We start from the raw sequence: 19711 nt of genomic DNA, 5'->3' as shown, positions 1-19711 counted from the left end.
CCTTAGATAGCTGCACTGATTTTCCCGCATTGGGTTTTTTCGGGGACATTGGTCCAAAAACAACAGTGTCACTTGTGTGCTTGTTTTGTTTCCTTCAGTTGATGATCTGTAATGTGTTGAGCATGTACTTGTATTTATTTTTAGTATTTAAATGGTAAATAACTTGTTAATCAATCATAACAAGTAGGCAGAAATAAATCAGAAAAGTACATGAAGGGTTTCTAACAGTTAGACTTAGAAATTCCAACATATTGCATTGGGAAATAATGGGATGAGCATGTTAAGGAGCTTTGTTTTTGATCTTTTCCAATGATATTCTACTAGCTTTTGCTTCATGTCCATTCTTCCCACAATATACAATATTTCTCATGGGGAATATGCTTACCCCCCTTACCTTTGAAATTATTCTTCTTTTCAAGCGAGTAATTAGGTTTGGTGAACATTTCGTTCATGCCCACAATGGGCGCCATTTCTGCTTCTGTTCTTGTGCCTCTGCCTCACTCAACCTGGGGAACTCCTTCACAAAGTGCATACCCTCATTCAACTCTTTTATTCTTCTGAACATGTTTGAGCACAAGCAACTCTTGGTTCCAATCTCAACCCCAAATGCAAGGCTGAAGGGCTAAATATTGGTAGTGGGGCTGATACACCAAATCAAGCTATCGATTAGGGTTCCTATTGTTGACTGAACCTCTTCTTTCATGTTCTTTATAGCCAGAACCTTGGTTTAATTAGTTTCTCTATGGTTGTCATCCCTAACAAAATTCCCATTGTTCTAGGATAGAATCTGGCCTTTGTTATGGTCATCCTCTTCCTCATGCATGAGCTGATCAATGAGTAGGTGAGAGGCATATGAGAAGTTGCTACTTGAGGATCATGTTAGGCTTTTGGCTGGAAATTTGCACCCTAGGAGAATTTTTTTTCTCTTAGGGTTACCTATGTATACAGATGGGTAAGGCCTATGAAATTTAAAACCTTGAATCTGTAATGTCCCAAATGGGAAAAATTTGGAACAAGCTCCTCAAATAAAATTCCTATTCATCTAACAAAATATTGCCATGTAAAATAAAGACAAAAAGAGCACTGCAATCCGTAACACACTGAATAAGAAAAATCCTCAACTTTATTATATTATTAGATAAACTGGGGTTTTACAAGCACGCACAACCCCAAAGAGCTGAGATGAAAAGCGAGCCTCCAACTGATCTACAATATTGCCGCAAATCAACCTCCAAGACAAATTGAAAATCAATACATTGCAACCTATGAACCCTGAATGGATTCACCAAGGGAAGAGATAGGTGCTCGCCCACTCTCACTGAATCAGTTGAGGGTTTCTGTCCTGGGGCTACTGCTAGAGTAGAGAACTGGGTTCTCAACCTCTCATACAAGAAACAATATCAAATCCAAGATGTCCTCCAATGGTCTCCTCCTCCTCTTTTATAGATTTGATGGACTTTTCTAGAACCTTCTATTTTGTTATTATTTTAATCTTGGAGCACTTTTCCCTCTTTTATTTCAATTAAAATATTCTTTTTAATGCGGAAAAGGGGTAAATTGGCCACCACGTCTCCTCAGGTCACTGAAAATCTTTCATTTCAATTAAAATATTCTTGTTAATGCGGAAAAGGGGTAAATTGGCCACCACGTCCGCTCAGGTCATTGAAAATCATATCTAACTATCCCATCCTATAGATCTTTTCGTTCCGGTTCCAATGAGCTATTATACTGAGGTGTTCCATCAATCAATCTCCCCGGAATACCACCTCGAGCATAATTAATTAAGTTATGCCCAATAATAACACTGATATTTGAAAGTTGACGGAATGTGACAGAATGAAAGGAAAACTGTGTGGATGAAGGAATATGCCAAGCTAATGTCATCGAATTCCATAAAACTCCTCAAAACTCCATCGGGACCCTTGATGACATAAACCTGCTCCATTGATCTGGCCATTCCTTGCCCTAGAAATCCACCCTGGTTGTACTATGAAGAAGAATAAAAATGGGGACATGACAAAATCAGGTAGGGAGCATTCCCATGACATACTTGCTTAGGATAAATGGAATGTGACAAATGACTTGTTTAGAAGTTTTAATGGTCATGTCCAAACATTAATTGTGGTTATTCTTACTATGATGGAGAGGAGACGGAACTTGAGTAGTTGCTTTTTAATTTCCTTTAACTCTTGTGGTCCACATAACCACCATTGGCATTTCAGACTTTATTCCATTTCTTTATTTCTGAGGATTCAGATAAGGATGATATAGTATAGTTGATAAACATTAAGTGCTAATTGATCTCTCATATACAAAATAAGTGAGCAAAATTTTAATGGCAAGAAAATACATATAAACAACATACCATTTAGCTTCATTGTTCATGTTACAGTCAAATACACTCTTCCTACATGTGTACATGTTTCTCTTTCTTCCAAAGAGGTTTGCACTATTAAGTCATTGAGATAATTTTGCTTGATGAGCATGGAATTTACTCTCTGATTGATTTTGAGAATATTTGATGCTACTTTTGTTAGAAAGGTAAGTTGTGTGTGGGGGGGATTAATGTATTTCTGATCCGAATCCTATGCGTAGTTAACCATCATAGATATTGCGTCCTATCCTGCTCCCTCATATGTCCATGTATTTGTTAGTTGTGTTGTTTTGGTGCCTAATTACTGAGTCTAAAGTACCTTAGTGGTGGTTTTATAGAAACAAAAAATGTCAATTGTAATCTTTGAAGAATTTCTTCATCATTTTGCTTTCAATTTTAACATTTTATCTGTTTTTGAGAGCGTCCCATTATCCATTTTGATCATGGGATAGCTCAGTGATTCTGTTTTCAACAATTTTTCCATTAAGCTTTGATGTTTCTTGCTGTTTGTATGGATAGATGATGCTGGAAGCTAGGGAAGCCCTTCCTATGGCAGAGTCAAAGATGCAGTTGCTTGAATTGATGCGAAAGAATGATGTTGTTGTTGTTAGTGGTGAGACTGGGTGTGGGAAAACAACTCAGGTATGTCATTGTGCAATATTGATTATTGTTTGTCTTTTGCCTGTCAGTATTAATATGTTGTAGCCTTTTAACCATGTTGTTTCCCTTGTCAAGTTAAAGTTCAAAGTAAGAAAATTTAATAAGCTAAATTTGTATCTGAATTGATGTTATCTGAAAATTGCATTGTTACTACTATGACACACTTCCAGCTGCCAGTTCTTTTGCTTGATCATATTTCAAGGACATACAATTTATTACCTTGCAAATTATTTGCCCTTCTTCAGGCAACGTATGCTTTAAGAGGCTCAATGGATGATATGATTCTAGGATCTCAATGTAATTATTTTCATATGTTGACAAACTTTTTAGGTATTTGGTTTATATAAGCAATATGTGCCTCATTAAAAGCTGAATAAGCATCAATGTTATGAAATTATCTAGGGAGCACTTTCAGGCCACCTCTTATTTCTCTAGTGTTCGTGCATTCAAGAGTGTTTTTAAAATTTTATTCATTCTTTCAATATTATTCTGTGAACACTCAGTACTGAAAACATCAATTTTTGGAAGGGCAAATGATTCATTAACTGCTTGAATAATTGTATTCTTAAAGCTGTATATCTGAATATACACATCTAACTTGGTGACAGGAATTTAATCTAAATTGTTAATAGTCAACTTCAGACTGAAAGAAATGATCTATTTTGCAAACTGTTGAATGCATATTCATTTTATGTTGATAAGTTCTCTGACAAGAGATTGCTGATTCTTGCTGTAGTTCTAAACTCTACTGTTTTGCACAAGAAGCAGTCCTCTGTCTATTCCATGACATCCTGTAGTAAAATATAATCTTTCTGTTGACTAACTTCTTATTAAAAATTGTGGACTACAACCACTTTTCAGAATACTTTCTTTGCTTAGGTTTATTCAATCTAAATTGAAGCCTTCAAACAACATTATATCATGTATATCAGGTCATTGCTTAAGGTTGAATGCTTCAGCAAAGCATGTACATACAAGACTGAGACATGAAGTTTGATCATGTTACAGTAAACACAATAATGTTGATGTGAAGTCTTCTCTTTGACTAGATTGAGAAAATGAAAAAGATACTAGTACAGTTGCTGATTTCTTGTTTGTGTACACTCTTATTCCTCACTTTTTAATTGATGATCGTTCTATTTCAGGTTCCTCAGTATATATTAGATGATATGATTTTATCAGGGCAAGGGGGTTTCTGTAACATCATATGTACGCAGCCACGGAGAATTGCAGTACGTTCAAAATTTTATACGTGACTTTTATTTTTATGAGAATCTTTGCTCTTGGCTGATATGGACTTCAAATTTCCATTTATTTTCAAGATATTGAAAGTTGGTATTTATATGGGGAGGGTTTTTAAATTGCAATCTTCTTTGAAATTATTTTGATGAATACTCATTATAACTCTCATTGCTGAGGGTTTTATAACCATTGTCAAGAATAAGGTCCACCAGTTGTTGGATTTTTTACAATGATGAATATGTTACTGCATTTTCATGGGTTCAAGGACAATGGATGTGCACATAATATTTGCCCAACTTCAACATATGAACGTTATGCAGCTGTACCATAAATAATTTATTTGGTGCCATTATATATGTTGTTTTTATTTTTTTCCCATTTGTTTACACAAGTTAACTGTAGCCAGAGCCTTTTTGCACGCAACTTACTTGGGATAATGGTGCCCTTCCTTTGCACCTAGTCAGAAGCTTTGATAGTTTTTTATAGTATATTCAGATGTATCATGTATGCGATAATGCCTAGAATGGGGGAAACTAGTTGCTATGTACACACACTGTTCATCCATTAGAAGTTTTTTTTAATGCTTTTGGTTCTTAGTGTCTAGAAACCAGAGAAAGTAAACCAGTTAATTGAGAAATAGGCATTAGTTGTCCTCTCCTTTCAGAAATGTTCATTTGCAAGTTCATTTTATGTGGCAGCACGGTTTTGTGAGACACTGAAAATTTCCTTTGACAGATACATAGGGAATTTCAACAAATTACCTTCATAAATTATAAGTAATTTTATTTATCTTTTTTGTTTTCTTGACTGACAGGGGATTTGAACTTTGAATTTCATGGTTTACATAATACTTCATAACACGATGATGCCAATTGAGCTGCTCCCCGTGGGCTAAGCAATTTTTATTTTATTTTATTTATTTATTTAATGTCTAGAGGAATCAGAAAGTGGGCCAGTCTCGTGCTCGTGTGACACAGGGTTGATATCGACTGCCACCACTATAACCCCTATGTGAACTGTGCCGCCCCCAATACACAACCATTGGTAAGCAACCATGGATTTGAACATGGGACCTTGTACTCAACTTTACTTCATATTTTCGTGAGCTTGCCAAGTGAGCTCCCCAGGTGGGCTAAATAAGTAAACTTTGAATTCGTAATTGTGACCTATTTTTGTATAAGTTAAATGAAGAATAAATTTGTTAGCAGATGTAATCAAGTTGTGTGTATGTGTATTTACTCATTTAGTAGATGAGCTGTTGTAGTGATTCCTAATAAAATAGTGATGGTGGTGATTGTTAGTTTTTGGTAGTAGTGGACAGGTGTTCTAGTCTCTATGGTGTCTAAGAGGCTAAGAAGCATGAGCTCTCCAAAACCCAGAAAAAGTTTCGCAAGAGAAGTCTTAGAAACACCTCAGTTATATTAATTGACCAATAACTAAATATTTCATAAGTCTAACTTAGGAAATCTGGTTAATTAAATCATATTAACCACTGTTGATAATATCGGCGATATATCGGCGATATTCGGAAATATCGCGATATTTTCGGCAAAACGATATATCGCCGAGAAAATATCGCGATATTTTCAAAATATCGGCAAATATCGCGATATTTTGAAAATATCGGCAAAATATCGGCTATATTTAAAAATTTGAAAAAATTATTTTTTATGCTTGCCGATATTTGCCGATATTTTGCCAATATTTTCGCCGATATTACCGATAAGATATTTTCTGGACCCTCGCCGATATTTTGCCGATATCGATATTTTCAACACTGATATTAACAGAGGAAGATTGATTTTGCTCTAGAGACTTCCGGAAAAGTCATTTGACGAAGTGAAGATGATCTTAGCCATTGATTGAGATGTGATCATAGTCGTTGGTTGTACAACAAAAGATTACAAGAGTAGGGTTGATGGGGGTGGAGAATAAATAATACAGTTGAGACACAGAGGGAGGCAATGCGAATTACCTAGTTGTAGAGAGCAAGGCATAGTTCTAGCCAGAGAGAGTCAGTAGCAGGGTTTTAGTAGTGAGAATTTCCGGAGAAATTCTCAGGAGGATTTCCAAGATTCCAGTGTGAGGAAGGAAGGCCAAATTTTTCAGTAGAGGTGGCCGTATTCAGCTAGTGCGAGTAGCAAGAGCAGTATTTCATTTCCAGTTGCCGGAATAATTGCCGGAAGGAGGTGCGAGTGGCTTCAGTAGGCAGATTGACTTACAGGGAGTGAGTTACGGATGTTGAAGGAAATGTAACTAGGTTCGGTCTTCATGAATGTACTTTTGATATTTGTACTTATTCAAGAAAAGAAATATTATTTTTATAATATATTTCAATGAGTTTCTTGCTCATTGAAATAGGTCTAACACATGTTAAGTGCAATAGGTGAGTCAAATAGTCAAAAGGAAATGTTGAAAGCCTTAAGGGCATGTTACAACATGTATTAAGGTCAAGAGAATACCTGCAAGCAAAGTCAAGTCCCATCCTATGCAAAGACACCATCAAAGAAGCTCCTTCAAGCATGTTACACCACCAAACAAGCCATCTGAGGCAAGCTCAACAAGTCAGCCTGCAAGCTGTCCTTAGGTCAGCCTAAAAGGAGGGACAATCCTCTATATATAGACGCTCTCCATTCTACCAAAACGCACTCACTTACATCTTTGAAATCTGCGAAGTAAGGAGGCAAGTAAAGGGTAATGAAGCACAACAGAGAGGTCTCCAAGTGCGATGAAGAAGGTGAAGCCTAGACCGAAGTCAAGAGGACCATTTCTAGGGCAGCTGCAGTCACACGTGCGAGAAAAGGGAAGGCTGCCTGTGGTCATAACAACAATAGTATATCAGCATCACATCTCTCATTTGTTTGGGCTAGAACATAGGCCTAAAGGGCCTCCCACCCAAGCGAAGAAGTAAGGAAGAAGAGCAAAGGTAATAGGGTTGTTCTAAAGCCTATTACAGCCACATGTGTGAAGAGAAGGAGGCTGTCTCTACTAGTATAACAATCTTCCCATTACAGTCATAGAAGTTTGTTGGTTGGTGAAGAAAAGAAAGGGATAAAGGGCCTCCCACCCAAGCGAAGAAGTAAGGAAGAAGAGCGAAGGTAATAGGGCTGTTCTAAAGCCTATTACAGCCACACGTGCGAAGAGGTGGCTGTCTCTACTAGTATAACAATCCTCCCATTACAGTCATAGAAGTTCGTTGGTTGGTGAAGAAAAGAAAGGGATCATCGTAAGGAAAGGGTCTCATCAAAGCTATTTCTTCTAGAGCAAGTGCAACAAGGTTTACTAACAGTTGAAAGCAGAACGAAGTGTTGGAAGAAGGAGGACGAAGTGTTGGGGAACAAAGTGGAAAAAGGAGGAAGGACTTGACTTGTGCATGGAGGATATTGTAGTCAAGGGTCTAGGGTTTGGCATTGATCAATAAGAAGCTTCGATAAGAGAAATTTACCGAAGGGTTTTCCTCTCAAGAGAAGAGATGTTTTGGCCCTGACAGAGAGCCAACATCTTGTGTTCTTGTTCTTATGTTTTTGGTAGTAGTTTGATGCAGTACACACACATGCATTAATAATAAGAAGAAGATTAAGCTAACAAGAAAAGTAAAAAGACTCCACAAATTGTTATCAAGTCAAGAAGAATCACACTACACCTAATTGCCCTATATTCTTCAACACCGGAGGCTATGCGAATTAATCTGAGCAAGCAATGGGCATTCCAGGCAGACAATGCGAGTGCCAAAGAGGAGCATGAGTGGCTTGGAGGAGGCTAGATCGATTTGCTGGAGGGAAAAGTGATTTCCCAAATATTTTTCCAGTGAGATAAAATTATATGCCGAAGCTTTGCTAGTAAGAGGCAAGAAATTGTAATTCTCTATTTTGCTGAAGAATAATATAAGCCCTCATCTACTGCACTAGTTTTACCTTTGGGGTTTTTCCAAGGATGATTGTCTAAAATAACAGTGTCAAAATTATTGTGTGCATTATTTTCTCAGTTCCAGTATTTTATTTTTCAAAGCATTTTTATTTATGATGAATTGCAGTGTGAGTTATTCGATATTTTCCATTAATAATAAACAAAAGACAAATAAACTGAATAAGTTAGGAGAATAATTTCCAGTTGCTTCAGTTCGTGGAAATTTCATAGTGATATCCAAGAGGTTGAAAAACAATTTTCTTTGCCAAATTGTTTGATATGCACACACACACATTGATACATAAAGTTACAAGAGAAGAGATTTGATATTGAATATATGTGAAAAGCTAAGTCACATGACATGAGGACACGAGACACGGAGGACACGTAAATACGAGTATTTGACACAAGACACAACAACCTTAGAAATAGGACATGAGACACAGAGGACATGTAAATATGAGTATTCGACACAAGACACAATGACCCTAGAAACAGGACACGAGAAACACGTTTGGTATATATATATATATATATATATATTAAAATACATATATTAAAAAAACACCGAAATATAGTGTTTGATCCATATTTTTTAGAAATTAGAACATCTACATAGATGAATCATGATGATATCTATTTAGTGTTTAGTATTTAGTATTTAGTAATTTACTAGTTAGTTTATTAATTTACTACATCAATGATGTTCACAGTTCAATGTTCATTATTCATGTTATAAACAATTGTTCAAGCACATAAGAAACTACTAACTAGAAATTTAGAAATATCATGATTGATAAAATAAAACTAGAAATTTAGAAGAACATGTGAACTGCGCTCTCAATGTGAAGTTGTGAATTGCGCTCTCACTATGAAGTTGTGAGCACTGCGCTTGAATTTGGGGGAATTCCTCATAGTGACTACACAACAAATTTGGTTTCGACGGCGAGAAAACTCAACTTTGGCGGTGAACAATGACCAAAAAAACCAGAAAACAACCTTGTCCCCGGGTTTTAAATGTTACCTTTCGTGAGACACATGTCCTAAGAGCCAAAAACGTTAGGACACATTTTGCCATGTCCAAAACACGTCTCGATTGGAGGACACGAAAAAAAACGTTTTCGACACGTTTTAGGGCACGTTTCGTGTCTGACACGTGAAATATGAGACATGAGGCCCTGTGGGACATGTCCTATGACTTGGGTGAAAAGTGAGATACAAATGTGATAAATCTTGTGAGAGAGATGGACTTTGGTTACAACCAACATTATGTAACTAAAAGCACATTTGAATTATTTAATTACTTTAAAAGCACATTTGAATTATTTAATTACTTCACTTTATTTGATGCCTAACTTAAAATTATCATGCTATAACCATCATTCTACATATGCTCTATTTCCCTCCTTTAATGTTCATATGCTCTAATTCCTATGACTTGTGTGAAAAGTGAGATACAAATGTGATAAATCTTGTGAGAGATGGACTTTGGTTGCAGCGAACATTATGTAACTAAAAGCACATTTGAATTATTTAATTACTTAATTCACTTTATTTGATGCCTAACTTAAAATTATCATGCTATAACCATCATTCTACATTTGCTCTATTTCCCTCCTTTAATGTTCATATTTGAAACTACGTCAAGTTTATCCCCAATCTTTACTAACTTATCTGGACCAAGAGGGTTGGTGAAGATGATATCTATGGTTTGTTCTTGAGGATAAGCTTGAATAACTCACATGCATTCACCATTGCTTGCTTTACTAACTCCACCAACTCTTCATTTGTCGTAGTGTTGTGTAGGAAAACTTACAAGGTAAACTGCAAGTGATGTGGCCTTTGGGGTCTAGTTGGGCACCATCATTCTACATTGATTGATGTTTCCATTCCTTATGTGATTACACAGACAAAATTCATAGATGTACAATATAACGCTGATAAAACAACCAGGTTTATTGAACACATCCAACACATCTGCCAACAAGTTCATGACATCTTGGAGAAGTCCAATGCCAAGTACAAGCCAAACATGATCAACATTGGGTGCCATATATGTTTCAGGTGGGCGACAAAGTTTGGTTGCATTTGCAAAAAGAACACCTTCCTGGACCCCATCGAAAGATTCAACATTATGATATGGGCCATACACCATCACCAACGCTGTGGGTGACAATGCTTTCAAGCTCAACATTCCCCCATTCCTTGGCCTGCACCCAGTGCTCAATGTGGATCGCCTTCGACCATACTTTCCACCATTGTTGGACACATCAGACATCGCAAAACAACTAACACCAATATAGGTCGATCCACATTGCATGGAACATGCCACAACTGATCGGATTATGGACACACAGATCCAGACCACTCGTCAATGGAAGATCCAACTGTATTGGGTTGTCAAAGCTGGCCAACTCTTGCACCAAGGCAATTGGCTCACCAAGGACCAAGTTCAACAGAAGTTTCCCCATCTCATGGAGACACTCAACACAATGGGGACCATTGCTTCTTAAGGGGGGAGGACTGATCCAGGTGGATATTGGTGGCCACTCGCCTATTCCACTTGTACTCCCACCAATGTTTCTTTGAGTTTCCTTAATTGTAGCACAACTTACTAGTTTTGGTAGTTTTCAGGTCTTAAACTTCTAGAGCCGTTTTGAGGGCCTAAAAGTCGTTTCTTTTGGGAAAACAGAGAGACCATAAAAGTGCAAGACTAATTTACCTATCTTTTTACGGGCTCCTCTTGGATATCTTTGAAACAAGGTATTATGATAGTCAAACATAGATCATATGCGAAAGTTACGACCCCGGGAAGTTGACGTTCCAACAAACCCCAACGGGGCCCACAAGCTTTTAGCTCTTCATCTCCTAGGGTTAGGTTTTTGGATGTTTAGGGTTTCCCATTGTTTCTTAATGATAAAAAGGCCTCTGAGCCTTATTGTAACACAGTTCAGAAGGCATATAGCCATCACATCCCTTCTTAGAGATAAGCTACTAGCGCTCGAACTAGTTTATTTCCATTTTGCATGTAATAGTTTCCAGTACTTTGGTATTAGTGAATCAAAGTTCTATTTTCGTTGTAGCTTTGTGTTTATGTTTATATCTGTATTTCATTTCGTTCCTGCATAAATCCTGATCAACACCTCATGGGAGAGATTCTCATGCTTTGATGCCTATTTTTGAGGACATGCATTCTAGCTATTGTTAGCATGTGGGTGCATCTTATCAGAGAGATTCTTATACACATGCATATTTTTGAACAAGTGTGGGGCCCATTCATATTCTAAGTTTGTTAAATTATGGTATGTTCTATGCTAAGAGCAATTTATTTCAATTCTTCTTATTAGCCCAATATCAATTTCTAGTATAACAATCACATTAACATGAAAGTAAAATGCTAATAGAACATAAATGAGATCAACATAAGACAAGCCAAGACAAAAGACACAATATGTGGCGCTAGCTAGGGATAAACCCTAATGCGGGGAAACCCTTTGATCAATTCTCCTATATCATTCAATAATGCACAGAGAGAGAGATAGTACAATATCACACATTTATGATTTACAACAACAGTAATGAAACCCTTGAACAACAATAGCAAAGGTGATCAATCAGCTCCAAAAATGTCCTCAAGACAACCTAGGAGAACTCGGTCTCCAACAGCGGCAATGGTAACCTAAAACAGTCAAAGTAAGATGGTCAAAATAGCAGTGAATGCTACAACATACTGCAGCCAACCCTAACCAATCAATGCTGTTATAAATGTGCCCTAAAAAAGTCAAACCAGACTTGCCCAACACTTTGGCTAGCCTAGGAGAGGCTACCCACACAAAGCCGCAGCGAATGGAGGCAATACGCTGGTCAACACAAGTCTATATCACTTGCTGTAACTTCCTACGTCCTTCCTGCCCTAACTGCGTCCTCATACAAAGATGCCCTAATTGCGTCCTCCTTTCCCACGTGAGAGCTGCGTCCTCCTTCCTTTGTATACCCAAGAGACAAGGAATAGATGAGAGGATGAGATGAGTGCTCTAATGCCTCAAGGTTTCCTCTATTTATATCCCACGTTGAGGTTTAGCTGGGGGTGTGGAACACTATTTTACATGCTGGCTGACCTTGACAAATTGTCAAAAAATACAAATAAATTCATATCTCCATGAATACATGTTGGAATCTTATGATTGTTAGATCAATCCTACACCTCTTGACAAGAGGAATCCAAGAAAAATATCCGCAGCCATAAATAAGATGACCCACATGGAGTTTGGCTCTAGTTTCCAATTTTAACAAAGTTAGACATTCTATTCCTAGTATGTGAGGGACATTCTTTTGAGAGTTACATCTTGCATGTGGCAGAGTATTTTGGGTGAGATTTCCTCATGCTTGGCTCATTTACTGGGGGGTACTCACACTACATGCAGGGCTTAGCTACTCTAGGTGCTACACTTCATGCATGGTGCATTCATTCCATGCATGGAAGACACATTTACATATGATGTTTTTTTCTATTCATAACACTCAGGTGGGGCAGATCACTTGGGAAAGATTGCCTTGCATTCATGAGCCAATGGTCTCACTACTTTTCCATATTTATGTTTTCTTAGATCTATTACCCACTTAGTTACTGGTTTGATCTAATCCTTTGATATGTAGTGTCTACACTTGAATATTCAATCCTTTGGTTTGGTAGATGAAGATCTGAGGTTTTGATAGGTGGTTTCCTAATGTTTCAGTCTCAAATATAGAATTAAATTGTTGGGGAGCAGATCTGTTATCATGAGGTGACATTTCTACACATGAGATAATTTCTCCACTGTTGCATCATGCAACAAGTGCATGAGTAAGGAATACATTTCAAATTGTTATTGTTTCCCTCTCATATGGTATGGGGAGATTGTGATCACATATAGGAAACTAGTACTAGTATCATCCTTTCAACAATGTGGTATTTTAGTTAACATCCGAGAAGAGCACTCTTGCTCGTTCATTTAAAGCAAATATTCATGACATCCTCCAATATTTTCACTACATGATGGCCTGATAGTGGACTTGCCTAGTGTTGAAATATGTTACTAAGTTTGATCTTTATACTGTCTTATATAATCTTGATTTTTGTATTTAATGTAAAAGAGAAAAGAAAAATATTATTATTATTTTTTATAGCTTGGGTTTCATGCTCTAGGGCAAGTTGATTTTAGGTCAAGCACCCATTGTGTGCTTCTAGGATTTGTCAAGAAGTCAAAGAGTCATTGTCATATGTAAAAGACCCTATTGGGCATCATGTATCAATTCAAAGAATTTATGTAAGTCAAATTTGTGTCATAAAGTCCCTCCAAGATCAAGTCGTCCTAAAGTGATGAAGTTAGCCTAATTAGGGCTCCCTTGAAGCCTACATATAAATAACACTCGACCTCATTTGAAGAAGATCCAAGGCATTTGGTCAAGAGAGAAAATTAAGTTCAGTTCAAGGAGGAAAGCAAGCAAAAAAGGACAACAAAAGAAAAAAAATCAAAATCTGAAGTCTGAATTTTTGGTCAAAGTTCTCACACATGTGAAAGAATTGGGGCATCTTTTAGTTGCAACAAGACTGAATTGCTGTCACATCAAGGAGCCGAATTTAGTGTCAACAACATCACGATTGAAGACCGAATCCAGAAGGAAAGAGAAGCATACCAAGCGAAGGAAGGAGATAAGATTTACCATATTCCTCCCACACGTGCGAAACTGCAGTGATTTCAGGTTAGGACGAATATTGCAGACTTGTAATAGAAGCTGAAATTCTGAAGTGAGCCCAAAAACTTGAAGTGTTGACGCATTTTGACTAGAATTGACTTTGTGGAAGAGAAGCTCATCAAAGAAGAGGTTGACTTTGCCTTGGAGGGTGTTTGTCTTGGGTCTTAGGTCTTGTAATTCATCATTTGAAGATTCTGTTAGGGTCCTATAACAATAGGATTCATAATTTTGAATTGGTTATGGTTAGTCTTGTAATATTGTACATCCTTTTGCTTTCTGCAAAATGTTTTCCATATTAAAAATTAAAAAATGTAAAGAGGGTATGTCCTAAAAGAATATTCAAAGGACAAAAAGAAAGAGAAAAAGATCAAAAGAGTGAAAAATATGAACCCCAAAAAGAAATAAAACAAATCATGAAAGTGTGCAAATTCAAATGCCACTACTTTTTACTTTTTTATGCAAAATAAGGTTGTGTAATGACACAATCCATGATGGTCAAATAGTTTAATCTTGACTCATTCATGCTTTAAATTTCATGTTGATAGATAGAGAATAATGATCTAGCCAAACTGTTTAACCTTGGCAGATTAGTAGTTAGGTAGAGAATTAAAATGAGCTCATCAGCTTAATCTGAGCCATTGGAAGTCATAAGGTTAGAATTAGATAGTTTGCTTGTCAAAAGAAAAGGAAGTAAAGGGTTAGCAAGCTCAAATGCAGCCAATAAAGGGAAGAAAAAATGTTAGGATAAATAAAGGGTAGGAGAAGAAAGGTTGCAAATGTACAACGTTGCTAAGTCAAAAGCACATTTATCATGCTCAATCCTATGTTTTATGTGTAGGAGCATTTAGGAGAAAGAAAAGATGTTTAGAAGTTGGTTTAACTAATTTCCTCTCATTTCACTATGCCCCTACATGCTTATTTGCTAATTTCCCATTATCCCTTTATCAATTATAAATCCCTTTTTCCTTTCATTTTGACCCTTACCCCTTGGTTTCACACATTTTCCTAGTAACTACCCTTCAAAAATCATTTTCCTACCCACAACCCCCTTTCCCTAGTGTGAAACCCATTCCCCATTGCAAATATTAACTTCCCCCCTATTAATTTCCCTATTTCCCTTCAAAAACCTAAAAAATCCCCTGATCCTAAGTTTTATCCCCCGCATTATTTAATTAACTCCCTGCTTCATATTTCCCGACAAACCCTTTTAACCCACCAACCCTCGGTGCAGTTAAAAAACCCCGCCACATAACCCCTGGTCCCACTTTATTAAACCCGCTGCTTATATTTAATCCCTACCTTATTTACTATTTAATTACAATTATTTGTAATTAAATCCTGAGCCCCACAAATCCCTTTCCTGATTTCCTCTGTGCATCTTAACCACGCGACAACCGTCTGGTCTCCTACCCCCAGATCCGATGGTGCGCATCCATATCGCGCGGGTTCATTATTTGACTGATAGCAGCCCGAGAGCACATGAGATTTGTGGTTTTGCTTGGGCACTGTTTTGCTACGTGGCGGCCCCAGGCTAGATCGCGTGCTCGCGAAAAATACCGCCTGCCCTCCAAAAGCGATGCGATGGCCCAAAAAACCACCTCCCCGCCAAAGCCGAAAACTGCCCACTGTTCATTCATATTTTCCGCACCAAAATGTGACCGTTACTTGTTAAAAGGCCGGAAAAGCCCCAATTCACTCTTTTCGCTCATTTTTCACTGTAATTGCTGCTCAAGCCATTCTACGACACCCTGAACCTCTGCGACCAAATTGACCATCGTCTGCCGCCTGAAGAAGCTCCAGACACCTAATTCAAGCAACCAGTTGACAGTTCAAGCTACCGTACCCTCTACATTCACCATTGAACCCAGTTTGCAAGCCAGACTGCCAAATTCTAGGTATTCTTGAGAAAAACCAGAACGACCCTCTCAATTTGAAAATGTACAGTCCAATTCAAAGCTTAATTAATTGAAATTAATTAATAAACTTGCCTAAATTGAAGAGGATTTTACTTGTATACCCCAAACCCATTCTTTTACATACTGTAACTTCCATCCCACTATTCTAGGGCTTCCAAACCTCACTTCTACAACTACTATAGGCCTAATTCATATCCATAAACTTAGTCATGGCTTCCCAAACCTCTCTGGATGTGAGACCTTTGTCAAACCCTCACCTGGACATTGACCACCTAGCATTAGCAAACAAAGATTTTCAAATAAAAGATACTGCTTCCCCAGCTTACCTTCTAAAGCTCCAATGCTGGAGTAAGGACAGATTCCTAAACCAGAATGATGACATCCACCTTTGGGAATCTAATTAACTCAAATATTTGTTTCCAGAAGTACACCCTTTCGCAAACATCATCCACTTCTGTCATGCCTGTTACATTCCTAGCCAAAGAGCTATTATCACCACCTAACCAACAACTGTTATTTACCATCACTGCAGAGTCTATTAACCAAATGCTGCAGGTCCAACCAAGCCTTGATGAGACCCCACTGTCTATAGGTGACTTGCTGGACCTATATGTCAAGTTAGACCTAACCAAAATAGCCCAAATATTCCCAACTTTCGTCATAGAGGACCGCCATACTCCCACAGATATTCCTCCTTAGGCTATCACCATTTTTTCAAAGGGAGGCAGACAGATTATTACGATGCTCTCTTGCATCCTAGGATATACCTTAGATGAGCATGTGGATGAGGTTGTCCTGGCCTTTCTTTCCATCTTTAGCCCAGGCAAACCTCTTGCTGTCATTTACAACTATGCTCAGTTCATTGCAAACGTGATGCATGAACATTTCACCAGACTACCAACTAAGGCAGTTTTCAAGTACTCCTCTGTGTTATTTCATATGTTTTTATATTATCAATCAGATAAATTCCCTGTCAGCATCTAGAAGTTGGATACCAAAGGGAATCCAAGGTCAGTTATTTATTGGACACCCTTGATCCAGAAATACTCCACTGCATTCACCTATAAGGACTTCATCGATTCATTTGTCCATCCAGTCATGAACATGCTGACCAGTAGCCCTCAGCCCAGAATCAACCAAGAAATCAAAAGGGTGTTACAGTTGGCCAAGAACAGCAAGGTGGGAGACTGGTATCTGTACCAGAACCACACAGAGATTAGAATTTATGGATGCCAACTTGCCCCTTACAAATTGCCCAACTATCTCCTTATGAGGATATTTGCATTGGAACATTTTAGGTAGATCATCAATTTTGATGAAGTCAACTTCCTAGCAGCTAGGAAGAAAACCCAATTTAAAATGAAAAACCAATTGGGCCCCTTCATTTGTAATAACAGAGAGGCTGGACCAGAGGCTGACAAGATGTTGTAGGAAATGAAATTCAGGAACAAATTTATGTGGCAGTATGACCTGATGGGGTCATAAATAAGTTAAGAATCAAGGTCAAATTGGGACCTTTCATCCACCATCCTAGACTAGATATTGAGAGGTTTGCCAACCAATCAGAATGGTTGGAAAACACATTAATTGACATGGATAACACAGTAGTGGATGTAGAAAATACACTGATTGATGTAGAGAAACAAATTGATGAAAGTTCTTTCTTGCAGGTAACAGAACTAGGGGAACCCATGAATATTCCTCCTGTTTTACAGACCCCAGCAAATGAGGAGAGAAACCCAAAGAGAAACAGGGAGGAGGGTTCTAGTTCTGCTATGGAGACCACAGATGAGCATTTTGAGCTCAGGAAAAGGCCCAAGCTGAATCCTGTAACTAAACAGGAGGACACCATTGAATCAGTGGAAATAACTGACACTGATACAATGGTGGAAAGAAGCAAAGGCACAATTGCTTCAAGAGAAACACAACAACCATCAACATCTAACGCCCAACTGATTGAGAGACAACTCAGTGTTGAGGTTTCTTCTTTCACCAGGCTAGCAGATAAGGAAAAAGATATCAAGGAAAGGTATAAGGAGATCAAGTTGAGAAATGAGAAGTTGAAGGTTGAAACATATGTTCAATACTTCAAGCACACACCGGCTAATCAGAGCAGGTTGATGTCAACTTTTGACATCAAAGCAGGGAAAATGTAGGTGTCCTTCATGCAACCTACTATTAAGCAGCCAAAAACATTAGTTGACTACAGGAAAACTGATTTTGAAGTATTAGCCGAGGATGTTCATCCCATTGACCAGATAGAATTCCACAAGCAGGTTGGAGAGATGATCCTCTCCACCTTGACAGGAAAGGCCATGGCTACACATAAGCTGTAGAGTTCACTAGATAACATTATAGCCGAATATAAATTGGAAACGGCCTCCTCACAGGCCAAGGACAACAGGATCAAGTCATTGGAGGAGTTGGTAATTGAGCTGGGACATGATCCCAATGACATCAAAGCTGCTAAGAAGTTGATCAAGAAGAAGAATGAGGACATTGCAGCTCTTAAAAAACAATTAAAACTTCCTCATTCAGAGCACCCACAGACAAAAGAGGTCCTGGAGAGCCAAACACATCAGGAAGAGATGATGGACCTGGTTTTACAATTGAATGATCAATTGAAGGAAATGGAAAAGGAGTTAGATAGCTTGATACAGGTAAAACAAGCTAGTCTGGAGACTGCCCCTGCCACTGTTATCCCAACAGTTACTACTGCAGTACCTTCCACTTTGGCAGCATCATTAGCTCCTACTACTCCAATGGCTACAACACTGCCAGCTTCTACAGTGTCTACATCAACAACAGGGTCAACAGGTGATGAGGCAAGTAAGTTGGTCAAAGCAATGGAAGACATGTCCATTCAGACCATTGAAATGAACAAGCTCAAGGAAAAGGTAACCAATCTAGAGACTGACTACAAGCTTGCCTAGATTATGCATAAAGAGGAAATACAAAAATCAACTAGAATGAATGAATGAATAAAAAGCTTGGAGAAGGAATTAACTTTGAAGGAACCACTTGGATAGGCTAAGGAACAATTATGGACCAATATCATTGACTCTGTCAATGATATTTGGCCATCCATCCAAGTAATTTTTGAACAGATTGACTTAGTGAAGCAGGCTACAGAAGCCATACAAAGAGTAAAAGCAGAATTGGGAGACATGCCAGAGGAAGCTGCAAGGATCATTCACTTCCTCAACTCTAAAAATAAATATGAATTGCAGAAATTAGAGATACCTGATGGAACAGGTACAATACTGGAAGTAAAAAGGGTCCTCACCAAGAGGAATTTAATGCTAAACCTTGAAGATAAGTGCCAAACCATGCAACTGGCTATAGACAGATTCATGGTTAAGTTTGAAGTTTTGAGGCAAAAGGGTCTGCCCAATCCCTTGGTAATAAATGATAAGTTAATGACACAGGAGGACTACAATAGAAAAATCAGAGAAGTGGCCAGAGATCAAGTGAACACTTCATCTATGAAGGGGATCCCAACTGGCAAGGTCCTATACCAAACTTTTGAGAACTTGTTTTACCTCTAGCATGAGGTAAAACAACTTTTTGTGAATAAGCCTACTTTTACCAACTACACAGAGGCAAATGAGATTTACAGGAAGATGATAAATATCCAATTACTAGATGCTGAAACATGGGAGAAATTACATGACTTACTGTAGAAATACACAATCAAAATGTAAAAATCTACAGTAAGGGTAAAAGGCACAGTAAAAGGATAATAATAGGCCAGCCAAATGAAAGAGTATCAGATAAAAGTGTATCAGTTGAAAGATCAAAGTAAAAAGAGCATTCAACGTGAAGACCAACGACAAAGCAGAGATTAAAAGGCAAAATATCAGAGCTTAAAGACATC

General features: G+C 37.9%; 1 protein-coding gene across 4 annotated transcripts in view; it reads left to right on the top strand.

Annotated features, from left to right (window-relative positions):
- LOC149179480 (RNA helicase family protein) overlaps positions 1-19711 on the top strand; it is a 450824-nt gene that overhangs the window by 133910 nt on the left and 297203 nt on the right. For all 4 annotated transcript variants that reach the window (XR_016258287.1, XM_089420680.1, XM_089420679.1 and 1 more), the window contains exons 12-13: positions 2894-3016; positions 4180-4266. Coding sequence is in view for 3 of the 4 variants with exons in the window: in XM_089420680.1 (XP_089276806.1) it covers positions 2894-3016; positions 4180-4266 (210 nt within the window). In the remaining variant the exon portion in view is untranslated. The remainder of the gene's footprint in view (positions 1-2893; positions 3017-4179; positions 4267-19711) is intronic.

This window comes from Pinus tabuliformis, chromosome 4_1, assembly GCF_031772625.1.
Source record: "Pinus tabuliformis cultivar Carrire ecotype Pingquan chromosome 4_1, CPIR1, whole genome shotgun sequence".
NCBI lineage: Eukaryota > Viridiplantae > Streptophyta > Pinopsida > Pinales > Pinaceae > Pinus > Pinus tabuliformis.
This window is presented reverse-complemented; position numbering and strand designations above follow the sequence as displayed.